This window comes from Mobula hypostoma, chromosome 18 (genome assembly GCF_963921235.1).
Source record: "Mobula hypostoma chromosome 18, sMobHyp1.1, whole genome shotgun sequence".
Lineage (NCBI taxonomy): Eukaryota > Metazoa > Chordata > Chondrichthyes > Myliobatiformes > Myliobatidae > Mobula > Mobula hypostoma.
The window spans coordinates 22447292-22464514 of NC_086114.1; the positions used below are offsets into that span (position 1 = coordinate 22447292).

At 39.0% G+C, this 17223-nt stretch overlaps 1 protein-coding gene across 3 annotated transcripts in view; it reads left to right on the forward strand.

The window, feature by feature from the left end:
• LOC134358392 (heterogeneous nuclear ribonucleoprotein D-like) overlaps positions 1-17223 on the forward strand; it is a 35867-nt gene that overhangs the window by 9732 nt on the left and 8912 nt on the right. For 2 of the 3 annotated variants that reach the window (XR_010020870.1, XM_063070582.1), the window contains exons 2-6: positions 5514-5682; positions 14180-14338; positions 15280-15411; positions 15683-15776; positions 16983-17150. Coding sequence is in view for 2 of the 3 variants with exons in the window: in XM_063070582.1 (XP_062926652.1) it covers positions 5514-5682; positions 14180-14338; positions 15280-15411; positions 15683-15776; positions 16983-17150 (722 nt within the window). In the remaining variant the exon portion in view is untranslated. The remainder of the gene's footprint in view (positions 1-5513; positions 5683-14179; positions 14339-15279; positions 15412-15682; positions 15777-16982; positions 17151-17223) is intronic. The other variant, XM_063070583.1, reaches the window with a different exon arrangement.

Here is a 17223-nt window from a genome sequence, read left to right on the forward strand (position 1 = left end):
GACTCTGGTGGTTGTCAGTTATCATGAATAGAATAAAATTGGTTTCCTAGAATGCTTTCTGTTAGGAGGGATGTGGGCCATGACTGGCTGTTGGAAGTTTACAAAGTATATTGCAACAGATGAAATGATGGATATATTGGACTATTTGCTGATCGTACAGGCTAGGTGGGTTTGTGAGATGGAAGGAAGACTAAAAGCATTCTTTTTTTTGTAATTTATTTTTTATTGAGTTTCATCATCAAACAAACATTTCCACAGGATGTATTTCAGATACTGTACAGATATCATATAGTCGTATTTGTCACAAATCTCCACATAATATTTATCTGAAGTATACGCTTATAGAAAGAAGAGGAAAGAAAGAAAAATCGAAAGAAGAAAACTATGTACAGAGTAGGGAGTGATTTTTTTTAACTATATTCATTGATTGAGAGAATAAAATCAGGCCTATGAGATGTTATGTAATTAAACCATTTTTTCCAGTATGAATAAAATTGTTCCAACTTATGATTAACAGGTGTTGTTATCTTCTCCATTTTGTAAATGTCCATTGTAATTTCCATCCATACATTTAAAGTTGGGCTCTCCTGAGATAACCATTTCCTTGTAAGGGTCTTTTTACCAGCCACCAGCAGTACATTCATTAACTATTTATATTTATCTCTTTTCAACCATTCTTGAGGTATATACCCAAAATATATGGTCTTACTCTCTGTGTATTTATCTGTTAGTATATCATTGAAATTTGCAGAATATAACTTAATCAATCTACTCCCTGAACAAATAAGAACCAAGAAAAATGAATAATAAAAAGAAAGGTTAGGAAGGTGTGGTTCCACCACTGGGGTCTCTAGATGACCCTGGGTTGGGCTAGAAGAAAAGTCTAGCCGTGGGGGATAGCCCCTCCTACCTGTGGGTTGAGGGCCCTCGCAGCAGTACCTATAAAAGTAAGTAAAAAAAAACTATGTCCATTACACAGAAATGATTTCCCTGTGTATTCCTCCCATGTATATATTCTCAATTAGTTGGGGAAAAAGGAATGAATAAATGATTTTAAAAAATTGAGTAATATAAAATCCACATAACACGTATTTCTCGAGATAGGTATATCACCGTCTATTTTTGCTTCCGTTTAGTTTATCAGCACTTTTAAAGTTAGCCAAACCTTATGGCTCTTTTGGAGGTGAGGGCTGCCCTCGGAGAACTGATAGTCTCTTCCTAAAATCCTTCTCTCGTCCTGTTCCTGTCCCCTGCTTTCTAGGTTCTCTTACTATTTCCCAAGCAGTTGGGGATAACGGCTCAGCCAGAGTTTCCCTTGGTTTGACCACGCTGATGGGCAGTCCTCTGTTCTTCATGTCTGTAGTCGCCTCTTCCAGCGTCTGATATAGTCATATCCCTTCTTGGTAAAATACCCTTAGTTTAGCAGGGTACGGAGTTTGGAATTTAATCTTTTCTTGCTTTAATATTTGTTTCGCTTCGGAATATTCCCTCCGTTTCTGTAGGACCGCCAGGGGGTAATCATGATGGAAGTATATTAACATCCTGTTCCAAAACACCTTCTTCTTACCCCAGGCCCTTCGTAGAATCTCCGCCTTGCTCTTGAATCGAAGGAATTTAAGTACTATGGAGCGTGGTTTACTTTGTCTGTCTCCGGGAGGCTGCTGCACGAGTGAACGGTTCACCCTTTCAATTGCAATCTCCGTAGTCTGAGGAACCTCCAGCGCTTCCCGCAGCAGCTTGTCTACAAAGTCCATCATCGACAATCCCTCTGCTTCTTCGGGAACATGATAAGTCCTGATACTTTTCCGTTGCGATCTTCCCTCCTGGTCAAGCAATTTACTTTCCTGTTGATTTAATATTTTTATCGTCTTACTTAGTATCTGTTCCACATTTTGCACGCGATCTTCCATCTTCTCAATTTGAGCCTCTGCCACCGCTATTTTCTGATTGACGTTGGCGTGCTCTGGCTTTTATATCATTGAGTTGCTGCTTTATATCTTTTTGGACTTCCCTTATCTCTTCCAGAATCCTTATGATATTTGCCACTGCGCCTGCACTAGGCCCAGCATCAGCCACGCGCACGTGTAGGAAAGCCACACGCTGTACATCTCTCTTCTATAGGCTCCGCAGTGGTGCTTTTTTTATCTCCATTCTTTCTCCCCATTCATGCCCCCCTTATCAATTCAGATATTTTCAAAAGATCTTTTATTTGGTGGATTAACGGGGCAAAATATGTGTTTTTCCGGAGGAGCTGTTGATTTAAGCTGCCATTCTGAATGATGACGTCACTGGAACCACTAAAAACATTCTTAAAGGAAAGAGACAGGTTAATGAAGAAGGTTGCAGATGGAATATAATGCAGGAAAAGTCAAAGTTATTTTTAATTGTTGGTGTACAGGAGGATATCACTGGTTTATGAAATGCAGTAAGCAGTTAGGAAAGATACACATGTTGATTTGTGTAAGTTGGCATGTAAGGGTGTAGAAGCCTTTTGTAATTTTGTGGGATTTTGCTGAGTCCACAACTGGATTGCTCCTTAGTTTTGATCTCCCAGGATAGATGTGTCTGGATGGCAGTGTGGCTTGCGTTCACTAGGATGAGCTGACCTTCTAGAAATATTCTGTCAAGGTAACTGCCAAGTGCCTGTTTCTACTGATGGTTCTGGAACTAATGGGTGTAGTGGCAGGATAGGAGATTGGCATTCAAACAATAAAGTTCTCTAATTAGACAAAGGTAAATCTTTAAATTCTCTACTCTAAAACGTTGCAAATGCTTGATAATTGAGCAGGGAGAGTGGGTTGAGCTCTTGGCTCCCAGTGGAATGCTGCAGCTTGATTTGCATTGTGTAGAAAACAGTGTTTTTTTGGTTCCACTGTACATTTAGTTCGTAAGACGCAACTCGTTAAAATAAGTAAAGGCCTAAATAGGTCATAGCCGGCTGGTGGTGTAGTGGCATCAGCGCCGGACTTCGGAGCGAAGGCTCCCGAGTTCGAATCCAGCCAGGCTCCCTTGCATGCTTTCCATCCAGGCTGGGTTGAGCGCTGAGCTAGCAACTCGGCCTTGTAAAAATAAGAAAGCCTTTTTAAAAAAAAAAGCGGTGTCATGACGGCGTCCCAGTGACTCCAGTCGGCGTTAAGGGCTTTCTTCTTTCTTAAATGGGTCATGATTGAGAATTCATTGTTGATAAAGGTGTGGAATGTGTAGGTTACTATTATTGGATGGTGTGGACAAGATGCTCCTTTAGAGTTAGAAATCATTGGTGGTTGGAGGAGGTTTGGAGTGACTTGGTGTATTTTTTTAATATGCAGCAGGTCTTAGAACAAAGATAACGTAGTGTGGGTGGGGTAGTTTGACAGTTGTGCAATGGTGTTTGGGAGGTCGCAGTGGCTCTTTATCAAAGTTGGAACAAAAGATGCTTTTCCTTTCAATTAAACACTGCAGTTATGTTTGGCTTAAATACCATAAACTAAACAATATCATAGGCCTCTAGGAATATAAATATTACCAAAGATGTGTGGCCTAAGTTGACGGTGTGTTCAGAGTTGCTGTCATTTGTCATTTTTTATTGGGTTTGGAATGAGATGGCTTGAATCACGTGATTACCTGAATTGTGTAATGGTTGTTGCAAGTCAGTGCATGAAATCTTTGTCAAGATGCACCTTTCAACCTTTTGTTATAGTTTTTGGCCACCACTGCATCATTTTAAATGTTTATTTTCATATGTGTTGCAGTGCAAAACAAAGTACATTTGAATAGTCTTGTAACGAAACAATTTTAAAAACTACTTGGGACATTGCAAAGCTCTATATATTTTGCCTTCCACTTCTATTTTTGATCTCTACTATTTATCTTGTTGAATTATTTTGATTTTAATTTCATTCAAAAAAATAACTCTTCTATCTCTGTTTCCGAAACAGGTAACATGGTTTAATGCAAGAGAAAGACTGAATTTAAGGATTAATTTTCAAAATCAAAGCATTTACGTTCACAGTACTGGAACTTTTTCAGTAGCCATTCAGGCCAATGTGCCTTGGTTTTAAGGGTCAGTAAATCCACCAATTAATAGCCTAGTAGTCTTCCTTTCAACACCACTAATGTCTCTTGCGTAGTGGTTACCATAGCACAATTCATTAAATCCAAGAATTTCTAGTCTGTTTAGCCTGCTGTCTCAACCAACATGAAGACTCAGGGGTTCTTTTCTAATCTTGGATCCACTTCAATTTGATTATCTCCTCATTAATGCTATTTTGCAGAGCTGAAGTAGCAAGTTCTTTGTGTGAAAGACAAACTTTAACAATTTTTAATTGGTCTTAGTAATTTCTTTCATTGGGCATCTTGAAAAACCATTTATAACTTATCAACTGCTAGCTTTAATGATAGAATAAGCTCTGCTTGGAAACCTAAGCAATTTTTTTTAGTGGCAAGATTGGAACCAGAGTTTGATGAATGAACTGGGATTAAAGAGTCTGCTTCCTTTTGTTTTTGGTTGGCCGAGAAACAGTTCAAAGTGAAAATGCAATTTAAAATTAGCAACATCTGTGACAATGAGAGGAAAATGTCACAGAACACCTTTCACAGTTGTGGGGTAGACTGTGCATGCATCGTTTGGAATTGTTGGCTCGGCGGAGGGCTTTACAATGACCATTCTGCTATTTCATCATGGCTGATTGATTTTCCCTCTCAACCCCATTTTTCTGCCTTCTCCCTGTAATCTTTGATGCGCTTACTGATCAGAACCTATCAATGTCCACGTTAAATATACCCAGTAGCTTGGCCTCTCCAGCATCTGTAGTAATTCTGCAGATTCAGCACTTGGCTAAAGAAATTCCACCTCATCTCTGTTCTGAAGGGATGTCCTTGTATTCTGAGGCTGTCTCTGGTCCATAACTCCCCACTATAGGAAACATCCTCGCCCTGTCCACTCTTTTCATTATTCTTTAAGCAGTTGTTCAAGGAACCTCCTTTTCAACTCTTGTATTATTTTGGCATATTTTATTTTAATTGGGGGTGGTGTGATAAAAAAAAAACTGGGCTACCAACTGCAGTTATTGCTTACAATCTGTGAATGATGTTCACACTAATGTACAAAGCTTTTGCCATCCTAACTTAAATTCTCAGATGTAAATTTGTCTTCTTGGCCTTGTTATTACATAAATTATCCAATGTCCTGGGTGGCTTAAGATAATGATTTAAGTTTTTGATGCAAAGTACTTGAAAGCTTAGCATCCTTTTTTTTTCATTATTTCTTGCCAAACATGTATCATTGGAGTTTGAATGACATCTGATTTTCTGAGTAATGTAATATGGGTAATGTTACCTCGTCCCCACAACAGTGGTGGTAGAAACTTGATATTTACCTTAAGCCAAAGATTGAGGTTGCATTTAAGTGCGAGTAGCGGAGATGAGCAGTATTGGCAGTGCTGTTCCCCCACTAGACCTAAGATGATGAACTTGTACTGGCACTGTTTTCAAAACTGATTTGCACTTCCTCTTTTTATATTGTCACTGTGCAGGAAGATGTTTATTGGTGGACTCAGCTGGGAAACAAGCAAGAAAGATTTAAGGGACTACTTTTCTAAATTTGGAGAAATTGTAGACTGCGTAATCAAAATGGATCCTGTGACTGGGCGTTCGCGAGGATTTGGGTTTATCCTCTTCAAAGATCCTGAAAGTGTAGAAAAGGTAGGATTTGGTATTCACTGCCAGTTTTAACCTGACTCCATTCAGGTTAAATGAGGATACCTGACTTCTTAAAACTATTGAACTATGACACTGCAAAAGGTTGAACAGCAGTTTTCTTTGGTTTCCATTTTACTTACTCCCTTCGAATCTACTGAAGATGGTGGCCGTTACTTAAGGTGGTGGGTAGACTATGTGCTCCTGGGTGTTTGCCCTATTGACTTAACATTTTATTTTAACACATACCACCTATTCACCAGATCTTTTTGTAGGGTGCAAGTTTTACAGGGTATGAGAAAGTAATATTAAACTTATTTTGTCATCATGTAATTGGGCATCCAAAGTATTGAAATACATTCAAGTTTTGGCCATATACAGCTGCCATGATGGTCTATGCAGGGTACGACAAAGAATGAGATGAATGATTCTGATATTGTTCTTGAGAGAAATATCTGAAATACCAAGGGAACTTGCTTCAGTTGGCTACCATCATCTGCGTTATCTACCTAAAGTTGGTTAAGAATTGATGATCTAGAGAATGCCTTCAACAATGCAGCACCTTCTTAGTGCTGCAACCCCAATGGAGCCTGAATATCAAGGGAAAAGTGCTACATTTATCAGAATATTGACTATTTTAAAAAGATCTCATGGGCAAAGATGTCAAATCACTCAGGTGTTTACTCAGAACCACTAGGTGTTTTCTTTGGACTCTTCAGCTTGTTCAGATACAGCTAAAGCATTCTTCTTGTCTTTGTTCTTGTGCATGTATTGAGCTTTGGTTTGTTAACCAGAGTTCTGCATGAGAAGTAGATAGAAATCATCAAAATTATCCTGCAGTCAGGCAACAGAATCTTTTTTGGAAATGCCAACTTAATGGCTACGAGCCACTGACCTAGGAATTGAATCTTATGGTTCTGAATACATATTAATTTTATTTTCCTTAAAAATAATCAGTGAATGCAAGCTTTATTCCAACTTTTTAAACATCCTGAATTTAAATCTCAATAGATATGCAATGATTTTGTATTTCCCTCTTCACGTACCTCATCTTTATTTCAAAGAAAAGAGTGTCTTTTGAGGTAATGACACAAATAAAATTTGTATGATTAACCTTGAAAATTATGACTTTTGGAATTTCTAGTCCCAGGGGCTTGATTGTTTGGGGTGGAAATAGAGTAAAATACACTCAGTGGCCACTCACTAGGTACACCTACAAATGTGCAATCAGCCAATCATGTAGCAGCAACTCAATACATAAAAGCATGCTGACATGGTCAAAAGATTCAATTGTTTAGTGCAAACATCAGCATGGGGGAAGAAATGTGATCCAAGTGATTTTGATCATGACTATTGGTGCCAGGTGGGGTGGTTTGAGTATTACATGGGAATTTCATGCACAGGAGTCTCTAGACTTTATAGAGAATGTTCTGAATGATGGTGATGATGTGTTTGATCACTGCAGCTTCTATGGGGTCAATCCGAGGTGTTATTGTCCTATTTTAAAATGTTTTCTTTATGATCGCAAGACCCTGCTGGACATTAAGAACTTAAAGTACTGCAGGACTACTCTGTCAGCGAGTTGCTCTTTGGCAGAAAAACTGGACAGTGTGGATAGTCTGCTGCCTGTGTCAGTGCGCGAAGGAGGTGTGCAGTCTAATGGCAAGTGATAGTCTTCGTCACTTTTCTTGTGATCGCAGGACCCTGTTGGACATGTTAAAGTGGAATGCTGCAAGTCTAGTTCACTGATTTATTGGCAGACAGCGGGGAAGCTCTGAGCACTAGGCCTCAAGCTGCAGTGTTGCCTGTTTACAGCTGTCCGGGAGAGAGAAGCATCAGAATCGGTGTGGCATGGCGTCCAAGCTGGAGTTAGTGCTGCCCCCAGTGTTCACTCGGCAGAAAACTACATATTGTGTTCGACTGCAACATCCATGGATTCAGTGTCTTGGTCTATATTTTTTGTATTACTGTATTTTACTGATATCTTGTACAGTATGTGCTTTGTGTGGTGCGTGACTGTGGTACTGTGTTTTGGAGTAATGCTGTTTCGTTTGGCTGTATTCATGGGTGTTCATGTATGGTTGAATGACAATTAAACTTGAACTTGAATATTTTTTGTTTTGCGGAACACTTAGTGAATGGCAATTCTGCGGGCAAAAGTGATTTGTTCATAAGAGATCGTAGGCAATTGGACAGACTTGTTCAAACTGACGGGAAGGTGACTGTAACTCAAAAAATCACACATTACAACAGTGTTGTGTAGAAGAGCATCTCTGAACACACAACACACCGAACCTTCAAGTGGATGGGCCACAGCAGCAGAAGATCACCATGAGTTTCACTCCTGTACCTGATAAAGTGACCACTGAGTGTATACTTATTGAGTTATTTGCTTCAAGGACTCTGGCTAGTAGTTTTTGCATGTCAGTTATTGCATGGGGTGTAAGTAATATATCTGTAAATTGGGTTGAAGCTTTCTGTGAAATTAGCTTTTACCAGTGTGTATTGGAACATGACAATATACAGCATTAGAACTTTATAGATTGTTGTATTATATTGCTGTGGTATGGCTTAAAGTGCATTAACAATATTTTTTGTTGAAAATGTTGGTGGACTTTGATATCTGCATCTGAAGAAAATATTTACTTTTGCATGTCAAACTTTTTTGTGATTTTTATTCCTTACAAGCCACATTTTGATCCATAATTATACTTGCTCACTTCTAGTCTCTTTACAAATTATTTTGAATTCCTTCATTTTGAACACCTCATCTGGGTTATTTCTTAGTTGGTAAACAGTAGCTATCTATGTTAATAACTGATGAACTTAGTCAAGTATCAGAAGACTTGAGTACGAAGTTGGAGGCACAAGAGGTTGTAGATGCTGGAATCTGGGCCAAGAAGCTCGAGAGAATAAAGATATTTATGCAGTCTGCCCTTGTGGTGCAGTGGTTCCCAACCTGAGTCCATGGACCCCTTCCTTAATGGTATTGATCCATGGCATAAAAGTGGGGAACCTCTGTTGTAGTGTGTCCTTATCCTGATTCCATTCTGATGGATCTGCACTGCATTCATTGTAGGGCAGTATATCGTGTCATCATAGTCAGAGTTCATTGCTAGATGATGTGCTTTTGTTGAATAAATGGGAATTGTTCTAATGTTGAGAAGGATTTAGCTATGCTAGCATTGAAGTTGGTTTGAGAGGAAGCACCTTTGTTGATACTGCACTCCCTTGCACATTGATATAGAGTACAATGCAAGGGTCTTAAGCACATTTATATAGCTAGGGTGCCTAAGACCTTTGCACAGTACTGTATCTGACAATGTGGAACAGAGAGTGAGCTTGTAAGTCTGGCAGGAGTAAAGGATATCGGGAGTGGCGATAGTGGGGTGTGCAGAGGGGGTGGTTGGGAGCAGTAGCAGAGGAGGGACGCTGGGGGTGAGTGGAGGGCGGATGCAGGCACACCCAGCCTTAAGACATCAGGCAGGGTCATTTGATTCTAAACGTGGTTTATTGACCATTACAGAAAGTCTCTGGTGCTTCCCGCTCCATCCCCTCTCCTTTCCCCTTTTTCCAACAATGATCCCCCCCCCCCGCCCCCTTCCCACTCAGTCAACAATAGAGACCCACATAATCAGAATCAGGTTTAGCGTCGTTCACATACATCATGATATTCTACCAGCAGCAGTACAGTGCAATACATAAAATTACTACAGTACTGTGCAAAAGTATTATACCTAAGACATTACAGTACTGTAGATAATATTTGGTTATAAATTGGAGCTTGAAAAGCATGCCATTTTATCATGGTGTTACTGCCGCAAACATTACCATTGTGTTTGGAGCATAATGAAAGAAGCTTGGGGAAGGGAGCTCTTCACCCAAGCAAGCGGTCCAGTAGAGGAAAAATAAGAAGGTTTTTAAAAAGGTGGAAAGCTGGAAATATTTGTTAAGAGCTGTAAATGTTAATTGTTCTTGAAAACTTGATTACTTACGGCCCATTACATTGCTGGCGTTTAGGGCAGCAATGAAGATCCTCCATCTCAGACGGAGTTCAGGGCTTCCTCATTGTGTTAGTAACTTACTCAGTTTTTCACTGGCAGTCATGCAAGGACCTGGTCGAGACTCGGGAGTACAGTCGCACTCAGATGTAGAAGGATTCTTCATTGCGTTTTCCATAACAGTTTTATTTTATCAGTCAGGGTTGTTAGCCCTGAGCTGAACCCCTGAACCTGGAGGACCAGTGGGCCACTTAGTTTGGCTTCAACCTTTTGACCTGTTTGGCATGGTTGACCCTGCCAAGAGCCAAAGCATAAAGCCCTGACTCCAGCCAACATAGCTCTCTGGGTCATTGAGGCACGTAAACTTCCAGACCATGACAAGGTTGTGGTCCGCTTGAGGTCTTGAAAGCTGATATTACTTTTATTTGCCAAAGTTTTATTGTGAAGGCGAATGGTGGGAACTATTGCAATGCAGTTTTGACTTGAAGAAACTCAATAGCAATGTATGGTATTTGTATACTGCACTTTATTCCTTCTACCATCAACATTTTGACTTATTGGTTAACTGCGGTAACCTGTATTTAAGCTTATTTTCATTGTCCTTAATTTTCTGTAGAAGGATGCAAAACATGAAAGTGGTGGAAGGGGGAATCAGTTGAACACAGTGAAAGAAGTTTATACTAAAGAGGCAGATTTTTACCCCCAAGCATATCCTCACATTTCAGGAGCTAATTGCTGCACATTTTTTAAAGCAAATCTTGTATGTGTTATGGAGCATCCAGTTCACAGCCACGCTTATCTAATACTTCTGAAGTTAAAAAGGATGAGGGGTTTTATAAAGCACTGCTTCTGGTGACTGATTATGAGATACATCTACCTTTGAATGCAGCAAGGGAGCTTGTTTGCAAGTCCCATGGTGAGAACCTCCATGAGTGCTGTTTGCTTCAGGCTATGGTTCAGTTGAGCTTTGAAACTTGGCTTGGATCTTGTAACTCGCTGTACACAGGGAAGGCAGTTGTTTTATGTATAAAGATGTCAAATAAAAATTTTAAGCAAATGCTTGGCTGCACTTAGCCTACTTTCTGAATTCCATTAACTATGATGTAAATAAGATGACTTCTCAACAGAGTTGATGAAATGTTTTTCCCCATATAGTTAATGTAGTGTATGGCCTTTTTCAAGTTCACCTTGGAATATCATGTTGGAAGCTATTTTGTTTGCACTAAAAGCCCAATTACATGAAAATGTACTTTCTCTTTGCATTTTTTGTGACTTTTTTGGCCTATAATCCTAGTGCATTTCGTATTGTCACAAGTATGATGGTGCATGTTGGTAGTCAAGTTATGAAGAGCAAGATTCAAGAAGTAATTATTGCATCAACTAATGTCTAGAAGTCATTGTTAAGTGATAACAAAGCAGTGTTTTTATGAAAAGGATGTTTTGTTTAACCTATTAGTTCTTTTGAAGAACTAAGTGGAACAAAGATCTAAGTGTGAAGGGGAACTTGGGAATATATTTGGATAGAGTATTGTTTCCTTTTTTATTCCCTCCATTTTTATTCCATTGACCAATAAAGATCAATTCCATTTGCCTTAATTACTTATGATACCTGTATTGTAACTTCCTGCATATGATAGGATGCCCCTTTAGTTATCTGCACAAGATAAGGACTTGTGGAGTTGAGTACTGTTGGAGGTTTGGTTAACAACTGGAAGTAGTAACATGTAAAGAACTGGAAGTAGTTTTCAAGTTGATGAACAGTAATTATTTAGTACTGGGACTGTGATTCCTTCATCAGTTATTAATACAGATTATAACAGAGTCATATATCTGAAAACATGAATATAAAGGTTGGAGATGCTAGAATCTGGAACAAGAAACAAACTGTTGGAGGAATTCAAGGAGCCAAGCAGCATCTCTGGTGGCAAAAATGGCTGACATTTTGGGCCAGGAACCTGCATCAGGATGAGTTTCTGTTACCAAAACACATCAGTCTGTTCTTGATAAGTGTATTGAAGTATCTAGCCTTTGGGATGTGAAAGTTGTGATAAATTGATACCTCACAGTTGGTGGTTCTGAGAAGATGCTCTCATTTAGGCCTGGCAGTGAAGAATTACAAATTAATTTTCTTATTCTTAAATCTAGAGTTGTCCTCTGGCATGTTGCTGTTGATATTTAATGCCCAGAAAGGCTGGAGGATAAAATCCTCAAACTGCCATAAAGCTGAGACACTTGAATACATCGAAACCAAGATGAATTGTATCTTCATTTTTTTTTAAAAAAAAGGCATGTTTAGAGTTATATATTTCCGCTCAAGTGTGAAACAGTGTGTGAGATTTGAAAATGATCTAGAATTTTAAATAGTGACAAATTAGTGTAGTAGCAAGCCTTTCATAAAGTTTACCTTGGAAATCAGAAGTTAATCTGAAACTACCAGTTCAGTGGTGAAAGCGCTTATACTGATTGTCCCCTCAACACTGGGGAAATTTAATTTATTTGTTCTGCAGTGTTGTTGCTTACATCAGGCTAGCTTTAAAACAGATTTCTGGGTAGTATTGCCAGTTATTTTATGGGATTTCTTAAGGTTAATTGCTTACTACTTGTACAGATGGGTTTAATCATTTGTGATGGCCATCCATGCACAAATAATATGGCAGCCTAGGCAATGTCAGAAACCAGACTTGCATGAATTTGACATGTCTGCTCAGTCAGTTGACTGGCATGCTGTAGCTGTCCCTGTACTTTGAATACTTGAGCAACCAAGAGCTTCAGAATCGAAGGGGTCAAAATTGATTGTGAAGAATTAAATAGTTTTATAACTGTGTACTAAAATAATATGACTGAATTTCAGTAGTTTTAATGCAAAAACTAATGGAGTGGATGGCAAATTGACAGCTTATTATGTGTATGCTAGGTTGTGGCACTGTTTGGACAGCTGTGTGAATATATATGTAAGAACAAATTAGAGTCCAAGTTAATATCACGTGCCTTCAATTATCTTAAAAGGGATATTGGTCTCTAGAAGGAAGAATTTTTATTAGATGTATGTATCTTGGAAAAAAAACGCTAGTGAGTGGAAGGTTGAAAGGTTTTGTTCAGAATTTGGTTGTCCCTTTGCATGAATCACTGAAAGGGGTTGTACAAGAAATTAGGAAGTCAAATGACATGTGGGTCTTTCTTGCAAGAGAAGTTAAATACAAGAGTAGAAATGTTTTCCTTCAGTTGAATTCCTGGCTCATCCAGATTGAGAATATTACGTGCAAATCTGTCCGCTCCAACCCTCTGTGCGAGAAAGCACATATTTGCCATAGGGAAAGTTTAACAGTGAGACACAAAATTGGTCTGTTATATGTGGATAATTAAGTGGATGGGGCCTATACACTCAAGTTTTAACTGAATGGGAGCTGCTGTGATTGAAACATTCAAAATTCTTATAATATTTCATAAGTAGATGCGGAGTTGATGGTTCCTTTGGAGATCTGGGAGTCTCAGAATAGGACGGAGACAAGAAATTTCTTTACCTATAAGATTGTGAAAATCTTTGGAGTTTATTCAGGAAGACTGAGCTATGTCACTCAATATATTTGAGGATAAAGATTAATAAATTTTTAAGAGGGATATGGGGTTTGTAGAGGATTCTGATAAAAGTAAAAAGTTCAGAGTGGAATAAGTATCTATAGGCAGTCTCCAGGATATCACAGGGTTCTTGAACTGTTTCTAATAGGAAACTGTGCATGAAAGGGTCGCAGAACCAGCTGTGGTGGGAGAATGCTAAGGCAGAGGAAGAACAGTTACCAGTGGCCTCGCTGATTCATTGAGTGAGGCGAATAAGTTTGCTCATGGGGTGCCGGGGTGTGGTGTTAGAGAAAGCATGCAGAAATGTCCCATTCCTGGCAGCAGATAACTTGGAACTGGAAAATTCATCCTGGTGGTCTCCTAAAAGCTTGCTTCTATATATGGGGTGTCCATAAGTTGAGCATTGGTTTTGTTTATTATAAAAGGTTGCATGCAGGACAGAGTACGTGATTTAAGGAGGGAAGATGAGGGTTATTGAATATTCACAGTATTCGTTGTAGTGGGTAGTGCAGTGCTTTACAGCACCAGCTGTAAGATTGGGCTCAATTCCCTCCATTGTCTGTAAGGAGTTTGTATGTTTTTCCCATGATTGCATGGGTTTCCTCAGGGTGCTCTGATTTCCCCTCTCATTCCAATGGCATAGGGTTAGCGTTGAATGAGCTGTGGACATGCCATGTTGGTGCTGGAAGTGTGACTATACTTGCACAATCTGCACTCATTGTAAATTATGCAATTCACTGTTTCAATGTACATGTGATAAAGTTAATCTTATAGAAAGAATTTCCTTTATAATAACTTTTTCCAGGGATTTCAGAACTTAAAGAATATACATGTAAATTAATTTCATTTGCTGGTTTAAATAAACTTATACAACAACACTAATTTAACAAAAGTATTATAGATCAATCTTTTGTTTTAACATTCAGGTATTAGATAAAGAACACAAACTTGATGGAAGAGTTATTGATCCCAAGAGAGCACAAGCTATGAAAGGCAAGGAGCAGATCAAGAAAATCTTTGTGGGTGGGTTGGATCCTGACTGTCCAGAAGAAAAAGTGAGAGAATACTTTGGAACTTTTGGAGAGGTAAGATCCTTGTTTGTACTCAGAGGTACATAAATCTCTTTTTACCATAAATGTATCAGGGTTCACAAATTAACCTGGATTGGAAACCTGTGTCTACATAATTTGTGTCCAAGAAGATATTATTGATGGTATTTCTACATTAACCTTTTTCCAGCTAATCACTTTTGCCAGTTCTTTGCTGTTACTGGGGCTTTGGTGATTATCTGATAATGTGCATGTTTCTTTGCAAAATACAGTTTGAATCTTGGTTTTTGTTGAAAACTGCTTTCATTGTTGTCATGAGCATAGGAGGTGGGGCATAGTCTGCCAGCTGAATTTGGTTATAGATAGGAGTTTATATGCACATAGGTAGTAGGTTATAATACTGTAGATAGACACTCATTTTGGGTTAAGATACCCTGTTCCCACGTGAATGTAGAGCCAGGTTCTTTCATTTTCCAGCTTATTATGAGTGAAGTAAGTCAGGTGATTGTTCTACTCGTTGAAATCAATGTTATGCATAAAAAAAAGGAACAAACTGCTGGAATACCTCAGTGGGCCAAGCAGCATATGCAAGAGGATGGTCGATATTTCAGGCTGAGATATTCAGAGGAAATGACCAGTACCTAGAAGTGAGGAGGAATTAGACAGGTTGGTGGAACTGGATGAAGTGTCATAATGGGTAGGGAGAGCTAGTTAGGAGGGGTGGGGGTGTTGTTAAGATGGTGGCTTGTAAATGATTGGAGGGGCGCAGAAAAGGGGGAAGAAAATATATTGTGGATTTAAAAAATTGGTTGAGGGATTTGAAAATAATTCCAAAAGGCAGAAGGAAAGTATGTCCGAAAGTTTGTTTTGGACCAATATTGTCAGTGATGTGAAGGAATCTAGAACAAAATCACTAAGGGAACAATAAAGTTGCTTTCCCTGAGAAATTTAGAAAATATAATGATCTTATTCCTTAGATTGAATCCATTGAACTTCCCATGGACACAAAGACCAACAAAAGGAGAGGATTCTGCTTTATTACATTCAAAGAGGACAACCCAGTGAAGACAATTATGGAGAAAAAGTTTCATGATGTTGGAACAAGCAAGGTATGGTAAATTTTTTTTATATTATTGGTAATTAGTCATCGTACAGCATAGAAGTGTGCCCTTTGGCCTACACTATTCCTACTTGCCTGCATTAGGTAATAAATGCTGGTTATGCATATGCCATATTAATACTTTGTCAATCAAGGATAAATTAAAATCTCAATTATTTTTTATACTGTATATCCCATTCATAATTGAAATAAGCTTTCATATAATGTTATTTCTAGACAATATTCAAACATTCAATTGCTGTTATGTTTTTTTTTAAAAGGTTGAAATCAAATTGGCCCAGCCAAAGGAAGTCTACCAGCAACAACAGTGGGGAGGCAGAGGTGGATTCACTGGAAGAGGACGAGGTAGTGGAGGTATAATGTATGGAGGGTAGTGATCTAGCAGGAAGTGATCATTGCATTTATTCCATACCTGTATAACTCTCGCCAGCCTAGGCAAATTTTGTAATGTCTGCTGGCCATTGAGCTTTTTACCATGGCCTGGGAGAGCTGTGCAGCCAAACCTTGGTGGGGGTGGGGAATTGATGGTTGGAATGACAGCAACTTCTGTCACATCTAACAAGTATGAAGTATATACTTTTAAGAGCCTATAAAATCTAAACATTCTGTCAATGCATGGATTAAGGCTAGATTTGCTGTACTGGCTTGAGTGCAGCCCTTAGCCCTGTGAAGAGTTTTGAATTGTCAGTGAGCAGTTGTGCTATTTGCCCAACACCAGCCTCTACACACTGAACCTTGGGCATTTCATATCTGTGGCTGCACCAATAGAAAGCACCAGGTACCCGGCAGAGTAGTAGGTAGTGATAGGAAGGGGAATAACAACCTCTCCATGCTGATGTGTGGCCAATTCATTTTTGCTGGAGTGCCCACCGAAAGCACCAGGTTCCCAGTAGAGCAGTACACAATGATAGGAAGAGTGATAGTTTGTGGCAGGTGCTTGATGCACCAAAGTGAGAGGAAGGCATGCTGTCAATAACACATCATTTTCAATGTAATGCTATAATAACTTGATGCTGATTCCATCACTGCTCTTGTGCCTGTGAGCATGCCTCCAACGCAAAACAAGGTATCATTGGGTCATGAAATACAAATTTATTTATCTCAATTAGCGATACTGGTGGGCATGGCTACCACCTTTGCAGTCAATGCATTCCCCCCCCCCCCCCCAACCAAAAGATCACTTGGCTAAAAGAGCCGCTGATGAAATGTTTAGATAAAGATGAGGCTTGCATTTAGAGTACAATTCGTGTCTTCAGATTGATCCTACATGCTGTTAATGGGGAAATATGATTGCCTGTGCCATCTTAAGTTTGAACAGAATTCCATGAACATTTGCAGGATGGGTCATTTATCTGTTGAAGTGAACAGATCTATAACTCTTGTGCTTTCATAATTTTATTTGCTTTCGTAACTTTTTGTTATTCGTCCACCTTATTCACAACTGTAGTTGAGCATGGGGTAAACGGATTGCTGTAGTAAGGATTAAATAAAATGGTTGGTGCTGCAATTGACAATTTGAGTCCACTTTGAATGCTAATAATTTTTGTTTTCCCTTTCTAGGACAAAGTCAGACCTGGGGCCAAAGCTACAACAGTAACTATTGGAACCCAAGTTATGGAAATTATAACTATGGCTATAACCAGAATTATGGTGGATATAGTGGCTATGACTACCCAGCATACAACTATGGCTATTATGGTTATGGACAGGGATATGGTGATTATAACAGTAAGTTTCAGAGACCAGGAGTCAATTCTCAATAGTTTACTAGACAAAGTCCAGTAAGTAGCCCCTCATTCTG